General features: G+C 38.6%; 2 protein-coding genes across 3 annotated transcripts; one reads left to right on the forward strand and one right to left on the reverse strand.

Annotated features, from left to right (window-relative positions):
• The first annotated feature begins 1,775 nt into the window (after positions 1 to 1,775).
• On the forward strand, positions 1,776 to 4,026 carry LOC110411085 (protein IQ-domain 26-like). 2 transcript variants are annotated; one of them, XM_021421099.1, is made up of 4 exons: positions 1,776 to 1,891; positions 2,083 to 2,500; positions 2,674 to 2,877; positions 2,967 to 4,026. In XM_021421099.1, exons 2-4 carry the CDS (start codon positions 2,096 to 2,098, stop codon positions 3,645 to 3,647), a joined length of 1,290 nt encoding a protein of 429 aa, XP_021276774.1. In that variant the 5' UTR covers positions 1,776 to 1,891; positions 2,083 to 2,095; the 3' UTR covers positions 3,648 to 4,026. The 2 variants fall into 2 exon arrangements, with proteins under 2 accessions (XP_021276774.1, XP_021276775.1); XM_021421100.2 differs by having other exon boundaries at positions 1,861 to 1,898.
• A 2,013-nt stretch (positions 4,027 to 6,039) lies between these two features.
• LOC110411078 (Pectin lyase-like superfamily protein) lies at positions 6,040 to 9,643 on the reverse strand. Its single transcript, XM_021421092.2, has 5 exons — positions 9,047 to 9,643; positions 8,480 to 8,669; positions 8,193 to 8,399; positions 7,240 to 7,475; positions 6,040 to 6,322 (listed from the first exon to the last, which is right to left on the reverse strand). Exons 1-5 carry the CDS (start codon positions 9,403 to 9,405, stop codon positions 6,175 to 6,177), a joined length of 1,140 nt encoding a protein of 379 aa, XP_021276767.1. The 5' UTR covers positions 9,406 to 9,643; the 3' UTR covers positions 6,040 to 6,174.
• Positions 9,644 to 12,523: the final 2,880 nt, after the last annotated feature.

Genomic DNA, 12,523 nt, shown 5'->3' on the forward strand with positions numbered 1-12,523 from the left:
AATACAACAAATTGCCATGACCTCATTTTGGATTTTGTCTTTGAATGGTCTGAGATACGCCATTGCCATCAAACCAGGCCAGCTAAGAAACTAGATCTCGTATCATCCCCCAAGTTACCATTGTACCCTTCCCCCACTCCCCTATTTCGTTCCATTGGCACCATTTTTGTAAATACTGACAGGTAGCGGACATTTTGCTTTCATTTGTCTGGATATATGTAGTCAGCAAAGTACTCGTAGCAGAAGACAAGGAAAATCACAAAGTTTTAGCACTAACTAATGAATGAGCCCCTTAAAATTTTTATTTTAGGGTTTTTTTTATTTTCAATTTTTTGTTTTTGTTGGGTTTTTCATGATTGTGAAGTGACTGAGAGCCACTGGTTAAAGAAAAGTACATGAACACTTATTATATCACCTTTTAAGCTGGGGTCACAGTTTGTTGCAGAGGGTGAAAGGCCCGGCGTTTGTGAAACATAAAATAAATAACATTGACAAGAGAAAGTTGAATTAGAGCACAAATAATTGAAGAACAATGAAATAAAACAGTGAAAAAGAATTCTGCAAATTCACAGTTTTAGATGCTGGCAGTGGCAGCAATAGAGAGAAAGAGAGATCCTTTCGAAACCCGAAAGAAAAAAGGGCTGAACTTTGCAGCCAAGGCACAGCTGTGTTACAGTAACAGAGGGAATTAAGAAGAACAAAATATTCACAGAAAGCTACTTTCATTGGCTTTCTTTACTGTTTTGATGCTGAGAAGTTTTACAGTGACATATCATTTGCTTAGCTATTCTCGCTTTGTTGTCTTTCTGATGCCTGGTTCTAAGGGGCGGGTATGGTGAACAAAATGAGATTGTTCATTGTTGCATATGGGAGATGAGAGGGGAGTAATAATTTTTTTTATATATAGGCTTCTTCAAGTTCAACCCCCCGTAATTTCTCCATTAATTCACTTTCAATTTACATCATGAATAACATCAACAAAAAACTAACAATGCTCAAACTCAAAAGTTTTTACCATGAAGATTAAACCAACAAATAGATTCAAGTAATCTTTTAGCCATAACAATTTTATTTTTCTACTTGCATGATCATATCATTTATTCACTAGGGTTTAAAGAAAATAGAGGGGAGGAGAGTAAAAACAGGCGCAGAGAATTAGATAAAAGTGAAGTTAAAAAAGAAGCATAAGCATATAAAATTGAAAGGCTTCACGAGATTGTCAGAAGCTGAGGACCCTGAGGTATCTTTCTTTTTGAAGACACGTCGCTCCAGAAAGCAATGACAGAGAGAAATATAGGGAGACTGTTTTTGTGTGTGTGTTTCTTTTTCTTGTCAAAGCAAAAAAGTGTCCTGAGTTTCCCATTGGAGGAATGAAAATCCGAGCGTTTCACTTCCCATTACCTTCCTCCCTCTCTTTTACATTACATCTTTTTCTTATATATATATATATATAGTGAGAATCAGATTCTAGTGAGGTGGGTTTTTATGTCTTTACTGTTTATATATTAATCTGTGTGGTGATTATTTTATTGCATCCTCTTCGTTTAACGCTTTCCTTTGTGTGGTTGTACCACTTTGTAATTGTAACCCTGCTTTTTAAACTTGGGATTAATAAGTATTTTCTTTTCAAGACCCTCTGTGTCTTTCAGCGGCATGTTTTTGTCATGTAATGCAGTTTCTCACGAGGCCATGACAGTATTTTTATTCCCTTAGAGTTATTTTGAATTTCAAATAGTACTACTACTATGAAACACACCATCGAAAAATAAAAACCAACATATCCTTATCTCTTTTGTTCATTTACTATTATTTCTTTTAAAACCATTTAGTAATATTATTCTTCAACAACTTTCCGTCACCACTTTTCGCAACATGGAAAGCACCTAAGATTGTGAGCTGTATCACCCTTTCTAGTTTCTAAGCTTTCTTATCAAAATAGGCATTTTTAGATTTCACTTTTAAAACCTCTTCCTCATCTTCTTCTTCTTCTTCTTCTTCTTCTTCTTCTTGTTTAAATTTTTATTCCTTCTTTCTGTGATTTTTCCTCAACTCCCTCTCACTCTCTAACTTCTCCCCACTCAGTGCACTGAGAAACATGGGAAGGGCTACAAGGTGGCTAAAGGGCTTGTTCGGGATAAAGAACAGAAAAGACTACTCAAATTCCAGTGACCGGAGAGACAAGAAAAAGTGTAGCATTGGGCATTCGGGGAGAGACTCTAGCACTGCCTTGTGTCACAACCCTACAACAATACCACCCAACATATCACCAGCAGAGGCTGCCTGGCTAAGATCATACTATAATGAAACAGAGAAGGAGCAGAACAAACACGCAATTGCTGTGGCAGCCGCAACAGCAGCGGCTGCGGATGCAGCGGTAGCCGCTGCTCAGGCTGCGGTGGCAGTGGTGAGGCTGACAAGTCATGGCAGAGGGACCATGTTCGGCGGTGGACATGAGAGGTGGGCTGCTGTTAAGATTCAAACCGTTTTTAGAGGTTATCTGGTAAGTATAGTTCTAGCAATTTCGTCTTCATTTTTTAAGCATTCGCATAAGGCCATAAGGGTGTTAATTATTTTCCTTGGGCGTTGTTCCCCGGTATATCTGTTTGAACTTGAGCAAAAATGAAGGCCTTTTTTTTTCTTCTTGTTTGATCTTGGATTTTGGATTTAAAACAGGCTAGAAAAGCACTACGAGCATTAAAAGGATTAGTGAAGATACAGGCGCTTGTTAGAGGATATTTAGTGCGGAAACAAGCCACAGCTACTCTCCGTAGCATGCAGGCCCTGATAAGAGCACAAGCTACCATTAGGTCCCAGAAAGCTCGTGGACTCATTAACCATGATGCTAACAGATTTGACATCCGAGCACGAAAATCTATGGTAAGAAAAATCCTTTTAAAACAAGAAATCTACTCTATTTAATGCCACTCCCATTTAGGCTTTTAGAAATCATTTACTCCATCTTGTAGGAGAGATTTGATGATACAAGGAGTGAACATACAGTTTCTATCCATAGCAGAAGATTGTCAGCTTCTCTTGACACTGCAATTAGCATCGATGAAAGTCCCAAAATTGTGGAGGTTGATACAGGCAGGCCTAAATCAAGATCTCGCAGAACCAACACTTCTGTATCAGATTTCAGCGATGACCCGCCTTATCAAACACTGTCTTCTCCACTTCCCTCTCGAGCTCCAGCCCGTTTGTCCCTACCAGATAGCCGTCATTTTCAAGAAACTGATTGGGGATTAACTGGAGATGAATGCAGGTTCTCCACAGCACAAAGTACACCTCGTTTTATCAATTCTTGTGGGTCTAATGCCCCGGTTACCCCCGCGAAGAGTGTATGTGCTGAAAACCATTTTAGACATTACGGGAATTTTCCAAATTATATGGCTAATACGCAGTCTTTTAAGGCTAAATTGAGGTCACATAGTGCTCCAAAGCAAAGGCCAGAACCAGGTCCGAAAAAGCGCCTTTCCCTCAATGAAATGTTGGAATCTAGAAGTAGTTTAAGTGGGGTTAGGATGCAGAGATCATGCTCACAAGTTCAAGAAGCTATTAATTTCAAGAATGCAGTGATAGGGAAGCTTGATAGATCCTCCGAATTTGGTAGAGATCCTGAGAGAAACTATTTGCAGAGAAGGTGGTGATTATGAGAGCAAAGAAAAAAAAAACCTGTAACAGAGGAGCTCTGCCTCTATGGCCCCCCCTTGTTTGCTAGTGAACAGAGATAGGTGATAAAACAAGATAGAATGTGTGTAGAATTTACGTGATCTGATTGAAATTCCTGTCCATCTGATTCAAATGTCAGTGTTATGTGAAGGAATTTGCCTTATTGTCAATGAAATGAAATTCCAATTGTAGAATTAGATGGCCTTGTGAAGTTGAGTCCTCCATGTATTCAATGTTTTCTACAGAACCAACATGACTTTGTTTCCTTCTGCTAATCAAAGCTGATCAGATAAAGATTTGTTTCAATAAATTAATCCAAGTCGCCAGTCTTTCAAAATTTCCGTGACCTCGTAAACATATGGTGACCCCAACGAGTGACCGCGCCATCACTGCTTGATTGATTTGATGTAAGTGTAGTAGTTTCTTGACTTTAGGAGCCAAAGATAAGTGTGAATGTGGAAAGAAAATTCTATGATTGGGTGATTTTTCAAATTGAAATGTTGGAAGCCAAGGCTGTTGTATTCTGCATGATTGCATCTCCAGTACAATATTCCCGCCTTCTCCTTTTTATTCATTTTGGAATTCTGTGTAAGAGTTCAACTATTTGCTCTTGCTCTGTGTTTGCATTTGATGTGTGATAGCTTGGATCTTTTCATGGCAATGGCCCCTTTAGTTCCGCTCATGCATGACCCACCTTCTGTCGCAAGCTTTGTTTCTTTCTTTCTTCTACCTTATCAAGGCCTTTTACTTTGGCAATCACTGCTCTTTATACCGACAATGCCATCTATCTAACAAATGTAAGTTTTTCATATTTGACTGAAAACAGCCAAAAAGAAACCTCGAAAGGGAAATAACATGCAGCGATTTCTCATTATTGCAGAATTCATGATTAGAATCATGGTTAAAACTTTCACTAGTTCTTAGCAAAATGAGTCAGGCTTCTTTTTCTGTCTTCCCAAACGCATAATCACACTGTCATTATTGTACCAAGTTGATGAAAGGAATGGAAAGAGTAGTTCAATCAACGCCTTGATAAACCCTCATCCGTGGAAGATTATTAGCAATAATTGCATTCGGTTATTAACTGAGTCAATCGAGTGCAAATTAGAAAAGAAGTTCCGGACATGCTTCACGACCACCCCTTGGTAACTAGAAGTCAAGGCTAAACTACCAAGCTACTGACTTACAGCATCGCTAAAGAATGATTTAAAAGTTAAAACAAAGAAAGACAATTCTAACTCATCTATTGCGAACTTTTTTGTCAAATTTCAATCAGATCCAGTGGCAGTACTTTTTGTTGGGTCTTATCAGCATATACATTACACGAAGTTTGATATTTTCTTAAAACGTTTAGCTGCTACAAGTAATTTCACGTTTCCCACACCAATAATGATTAGCTTTTGATCTGACATACCTAAAATGTTTCTTGAATTTAGGGGACAGATACCACCTTTGTTTTCCACTAATTGCTTGCGCCATCTGCTACACATCAATCAACTACGTCCTTTTTAAAATTTAAAAAATTAAGGGTCTGTTTATGGCTCTGTGCACTGTTTTTGGCTGAATATTTCGTGAACCGTGCTGATAAGAAGGATTTCAAGATGGGAGAGCTGTTTAGGTCGGGCACCATCTCTGTAACTCAATTTTAACCCATAATTTTTTGGATATTCTACATCAACATGGTGAGTTACGGCTCACGTCGCATGGCGATGGCATGTTTTCAATGCCGAAATTTTGAGAGGTTTCCAATGTCTGCCAAAAGCCTAGATATCTAGTGAGCTGGGCCTAACATTGGTAGCCTGACTAGGACTTAAGAGTCAACCTTTTCTTCGTCCATTAGCTTTCAAAGGAATAGACACCTGAGCTAAGAGCAGTAGCCAGGCTCTCAGCTCACCAGGAACATTTGCTGCTTCTAATGCAGGCCGAGTCTCCTAGTCCTAGCTAGCTTTGGCATATCACTTTTCAGGCGACAACTAAACTAGCGAGCTCATTGTGTTCTCCCATACAGTCCCTTTGGCCCAAATGACTCTGATACTTGCTACATCTCTGAAAGAGAAAGACCTTAACGTTCAAATAGAATGGGCCTGGCCATTTTTTCTATGCATCCTCGAAGCCCATTAGGCAAATGGACCGTGGCTTGATAAATGACAGTAATTTATTCTATCTCGATATAATAACAATTGCCTTTGAATGCCTTCTTTCGGAGAAGAATGAGAGACAAGCAGACAACCAAAGGAGCTATTCATGTAGAGGAGATGGAAATCTTTCCTATTAAATTTTGATCAATAATTTTGTTTGGGATTATTGGAACATTAAATAATTTGTTTTATTTGACTTTTCTTCTGAAAAAAAGGTCAAATTTGAACAAAATTACGAGTAAATGAAGATTTAATTATGACTTCTAATTATCGAATTATAATGATTATCATCCCTAGAACAGATCAAAACTATATATCATTCATTATGGATTTTAGAATTTATGAATATATAAAATAAATTTGATGATTATAATTTGATCCATTCAGACCCATCAATGAACCCAAGAGAGATAAAAGGTTTGGCCTCCTCATCTGTAAGTTCTCTTGACCATGAAACCCTTCCTGCAAAGTTTGATCCTGGCCCCGTGCATTTGTACTGCCCATAGAACACCGTCCTGCCATAGTGCCAACCAACAAAAACCAGACCACATCAGAACAAATTACAAAGCCAAATAATCCCAAAAACGCATGCGCATGCTATTCCAATACTGCAGAATATAATTAATAAACTTTAGCCTGCAGGCTCTACTTGAGCTAAGGCTGGCGTGGCCTTATCTTTTACATGCCAGCAACATACCTAACATTTGGCTAGTTAGGGCTTCTTTCTGCGCTCTTTTTCAGGTGCATTACACGTAGATTTTACGGTTCAAAGGAGGATAGGGGCACACAGGATTGATGGCTAGGTTCCTAAAATAGTAACCGCCCAAACTTGTCGTTTTGCTTGCTTTGCAATATTTATATGTATCTGTGTGTATGCCTAATTCCCAATATATGACTGTGATGATGAGCTACAGGAAAAGAAGAAAAGCAAGGTTTGTATATAGTTTGAGGTGCTGCTGCTGGGAAAATGGTAAGCTGACAAACACCTAAAACCATCCAAAGCCTGTTAAGGTGTGGGAAAAGCACTGATGGCACACCGTCCATGTATCCACTACTACTATAGTGGGATTTATATATCCAAGTATATAATCATATAGTACATGGACAAGTCTTATGTTTGCAATGAAGAAATTAAGTGCCTCTTTCTCTTACCCTATGTTTGGTAAGAAAGAAAGAAAATGGTAGAAAAAAAATGAAACAGAGGAAGGAAAGTTATTTTTCTTTTCTTGTGCTTAGTATGAAGATGAAAAATAAAGAGAAAGAAAGAGGCTAAGAGTAAAATCGTAAATAAAATGATTAATTTAATTAAGTAGGAAAATGTTTATTTATTGCAAATAAATTGTAATCCCTTAATAGATTAGATACCTCTTAATTAAATTTCATTTTTAATGTGTGTGTGTATGCATGCATGAGAGGGGAGAGGGGAAATTACATTTCACGGTTAGGGTCACCCCAGTTATACCAGCCCTTAGGAATGATAATGTTGTCCATAGAAGTATAAGCAAAGACCACCCTGGAGAAAGGACCCCATGCCCTCCCTAGGTAGAGAGCCCCTGAGCCCGTGACCTTACAGTTGACAAAAGAGAACCCCGTGTCTTCCAGGATACTCCCTCTGCCTTGAGCCGTTAGGGCCCCCGTTAGCGTTGCTATTGCATGCACGTGACATCCCTGAAACCACATCCAACCAAACCACATTACACTTTGGCAACGTAACTCGTAGGATTACCCAAACATTTTCAACTGATAGTTATTTGCCTGAATGTAAGTTAATACTGTATGCAACTGATAGGTATTGGTCTTAGTGATGTTATGCAGTACATAAATTTGGTTGTGAAGGCAGCAAATTGATGTCTCAAGCTCATAGTTGAAATGTAAGTATTTGTTTGGATACAAGACAAGCACTTGTGGGGCAGGACGTTCAAAAAGTTTTTCATGCGTGACAAAAGCCGTTTCGCAATTTATTCCCCTGTTTCAAAGTGAAGTAAATTTTCTGTTAGATGAAAACAATGAGTTTCTGTGTTGGGATACTTTTGGAAAAGCATGGTTTTCACATCAATTATAGGGGAATCTTAGAGATTTTTCTTTGTCAATGAGGATGAAAGATATATATATATATATGTATGTATGTATGTCTATAACACAAGGGATAACGGCTTTATGTAATTCTTTCCTTTTTCTTTTTCCATTGAGAGGAAATGTGATCATGGGCAATTACTCCATTCTATATGTTCTGCTCCAGCTAGCATATGATAAATTTATTTAACAACTCAATTGTCTACCTACTCTATGCGATTTAACATTTGAGTTCATTCTGCCATTACCATAAAATTTGAAGAAAAAGAATGGCTATACATAATAAATGTACAATTAGGATAAGAAGCTAACCTCAAAAAGGGAGAGAGCATTGCCAAAGATAAAATCCACAGAACCTTCAATATAACAATCCTTATAATAATGCCTACCCAAGTGATCATAGAGAGTATCCTGAGCTCCCAAGAATCTACAGCCCAAAAAAGTGGCCGTATCTGCTGATATTCTAAATGCCACAGCTTGCTTTCCAACTGCTCCTGGTGGTGGAACTGGTGTAGTGTTCTGCACCAACATTTTCTTTTACAATAAGAAAAAGAAAAAGAGGAAAGGAGGGTGAGGGATGGAAAGGAAGACTTAATTACCTTGAATGTAATGTTTTTGGCAATAAAATAAGGGGAATTCACAGCAAAAGTTGCAGAACCGAAGGTTCCCAAAGGTTGTCCTCTTGGCCCAGGTGTTTGAGCAGTGTCTCCCCATTGAACAATCGTTTTATCTGCTCCCGCTCCTTCAATGGTTATGAAGGATTTCAATGGCGGTATGTTAACCTTCTCCCTGAAATATTAGTTCCTTAAATCAGTTACCTCTCATAAAACGCCTTTCACAAGTAAGAAATGACTAAAAGTAAGACAAATTGGATTACATAATGTCTTAAGACTCTTGGTCCAAGGACCATTTCCCAGAGCATTTTAAAACAAGGAAAAAGGCACAAAAACAAACAAAAAAGGGAATCACATTCTTGTATCAGTATGACAGTCTCACATTGAACATAAATTAGCATACAAGTGAATGTGGACAAACTCTAGAATCCAGAGTTCAGTGGAACTAAAGCAATTTGGCTGAACCAAATGAGAAAAATACAGCAAAGCATAAGGACAAGAGTAAAACAACAATACAAGCAATACCACATTATATGGAGTCAAAGTACTCACGTGTAAACCCCTGCGTGGACCTTGATGACCACTCTCACAAGATTTATAAAAGGAAGAGAATCAATGGCATCCTGAATTTTGGTGAAGTCTCCGGCCGCTGGATTCTTGTTCACAGTGAGAGTGTAAGAAGGGAAAAGCTTGTTCTTTGCTGTCCTGAAAACAGAGTGCTTGAGGCTACCAACAAATTTGACCCACTGCATAAACTGCTGCTCTGAGACCTGGGTTCTTGTCATATTTATTTTTGATTGCTTTCCTGTAGAGCTTCTGAGTCTGATTCCTTTGGTATGGCATAATGTCTGGCCTGCATTCAAGAGAAGAAGAAGAATGGTAATGTAAAAAAAAGGTTGAAACTTTGACATGTCTAAGAATGAATGAGAATGAGAACAAGGGTAGCAGAAGGGAATGTTGCTTTGGAGGTTCAAGTGGAACCGGCCTGGTCGAATTACGGTTTATATACAAGTTTGTTGGTACTTTGTTTTAGGTGGAAAAGCGATGCTGTTGATGAATTGGAGAATCAATGACAGAAAGTGAGAGGTCACGGGTGCTTCTGCTGACAAACATGTCGAGAGGGAGAATGAGAGAGAGAGAGAGAAAGAGAAAAGGCAAACAATCTTGGCCACAAGACAGGTTGCACTTTTTCTCATATAAAAACGTTGTGTCCAAATTAAAATTTTTTTCTTCTTGCTCTTTATGTTGTTGTTTGTTTCTAATGCCCGTGAGTGGTCTCTCCTCCTCCCTGTTTGTGTATGAATGTGAATATATTCGTGAAGCGATAAAGGGGTGTCTATATCTGCCTTTCTACTAATTTTCATTAGTTTTATCAAGCTTCTTCTGTCACCTACCTCTGTATTATTAGATTATTGGCCTAACTGGCCAATTTGGGTGGTTTAGATTCAGGCTGGGCTGCAAAATTTTTACAAAGTAGTTAAAAGGGGGAAACAGAATTTTGGCAGGGCCAACTTGGTGAACTGGACAAGAGAAAACACACATGACCCTGGCTTAATCCCATATGTTTTTGCTTGCGTTTGGGAATTTTGGTGATGTGATGGTGGGATTAGACTATTAGCAAAAATAATGGGGTTGTTGGAGTTTTGGAATTGAAACAATTCTTCTACATGACTCTTTTAGTCCATCTCTTTTCTCTTTTTGTGCTCTTCTGCTGAAGGTGGTACCACTTCTCTGCTTTTCTTGAGGGCTTCTACAATTTGCTGGTAAAGAGTTCATTCATTCCGTGACCAATCCACGTGTCTTGCCAAAACTATGACATTTGGCAACACATTCGTGGTTCAGGAAATTATCATCCCCAGGATAATTTCTTATATTTTCCATTCTTGATGTTTCCAACCTCACATGAATCAAGTCCATGTCAAATAAGCTCATATATGATGCCCTGTGGAATCTGGCGGAGAGATCCATCAGATGTTGGTACTCGATTGTTGTAGATGGAAGAAGAATAATATAGAATGGTAATAGAGGATAATTCCTGACCATTCCAATAAAAAAAAAAGAGAGAGACAGAGAACCAAAAGACCATGAAACTGTTTTACTCATTTGGTAGGGTAATGAGAAAAAGAAAGAAAGAGAGAAGGAGCATGGAGGGAGATTTGCATCCTTTCACATCCACAAAACTAATCCTATAGAAAAGAGAAACAAAATTAGAAAAAAAAGGAGTCAAAACACTTTTTTCCAATATACCATACAACATCTAAATTAGCTATCTTTCTTTGTTTTTTTTCTATCCCTTCACATGTTGGGCAACTAAGCGGCCGTATAGGCATCCAACAAGCATTATCCTATCCCTAGCATTAGTTTTCTACTTATATCATCAATGTATTTTTCTTTTTTAAGTTCTCCCATGATTATATCCTATTCTGTCAGCTAATCATTTCTTCCCAAGATTTGAACCGTGGTTTTATTTTTATGACCATGGATATATATATATATATATATATATATAATAGGTCCAGAACATATAAGTTAGGAACATTGGATAGAGCTGAATTTGACCAAGGTGAAAAGTGAAATGATTGGATTCAAATTCAATGGGGCAGGAGCAGGACCACTCTCCCCTATTTTTAGAAGTGGAATATAAGGCAAAACCAAACAAAAGATTAAAAATTGCAAAGCAAATGGTACTTACATATGATGTCCATTCTAGGAATGAAGCTACGTTTGGTAAAAATTGTCCATTTTATCCAATATCAAAACAAGTAAAAATAAAGAGAAAGTCGGAATTTATGCCTCAATCAGGAGAATTCCCCCAAAAAAAGGGAGAAAAAAAGAGCTGTGAACCAGACGTGCACGGTATTGACCATGTACAAACAAGGAGAAGATGAAGAAGGAGAGCAATGACCTGAGCGAATGAAGCTTGCGTCTCAAACTGAAAGAGGGTCCCTGGTAGCCTATCAAGCAACAAAATTATGACATGGATCTGATCCCGTGAGCAGATCAGTCCAAATCCCAGAAACCCCCATTGAACAGCAATTTTGTTTTTTGTTTTTTGTTTTGAAAACCAAATGAGAGATCCATTAAGAGAAGCAGGGAAAGAATTCTCCAAAAGAGAGACAACTGTCTCCAAAAAACATCCCACAGAACAGGGGAGGAAAGCTCCTCTTTCTGGGAGAAACCTCCATCTTCTCTAAACTTAAGACAAAAACCAACATGCCAAAACAAATGATACGGCATACAACAAAAAACAATCAAGCCAAGAGCAAGACGCCCTCCCCTGCACCAAATACACAGCAGGAAGGGAGCCCACCCTCTTAAAGCCTGTACAACTCAAACCTTTACAAAAGTGCTTTCCCAAGATAATGCAAGCAGAGGAGGAACACTCCATAGTACGGCAAAGGAATCATAAATAGAGCGATCATACCATTCCCAGTAAACCCTGTTGCAACTTCAAAACCATTCTGGCCACAGATTTGAACAAAAGCGACCCATTCCCAACCTTTACGACTCAGTTTCATAGTCACAGCTAGCAATACACACTCTCCATGGAGGAAAACATAACCTAGAAGACACTAATCAATTCAGATTGTAAATCCACACCTTCTTTTGCAAGCGTGTCGGCTCTTTGATTAGCTTTCCTCAGTACATGCCTAATTTCTCAGCCAATCAAGTTCTCTTGTAAGTGTTCAATCTGCATCAGCCACTGCCTCATTCTCCAAGGAGCAGTGTCGGGTTCAAGTATCCATTTGACCGCATTGAGTGAATCACTTTCAATGATCAAGCAAAACTCGTCCTTCCACCTTAAAGCTAAGAAGATAGTGAGAGCTTCCTTAACAACCCATACCTCTGCAAGATTGGAATCAGCAACACGTAAGGTTTAGAGAAGGTAATTTTAACCTCCCCGCTTGGATCTCTTAGAACACCGCCGATCCTACCGGATCCGGACATCCTCTAGTAGCACCATCCACATTAAACTTCATATATCCTACTCTAGGCTTTTCCATTGAATTCCTTTCCTCCCCTTTTCCC

The sequence above is a fragment of the Theobroma umbraticum genome, unplaced genomic scaffold, assembly GCF_002168275.2.
Source record: "Theobroma umbraticum cultivar Fairchild unplaced genomic scaffold, ASM216827v3 scaffold_56.0, whole genome shotgun sequence".
Classification (NCBI taxonomy): domain Eukaryota; kingdom Viridiplantae; phylum Streptophyta; class Magnoliopsida; order Malvales; family Malvaceae; genus Theobroma; species Theobroma umbraticum.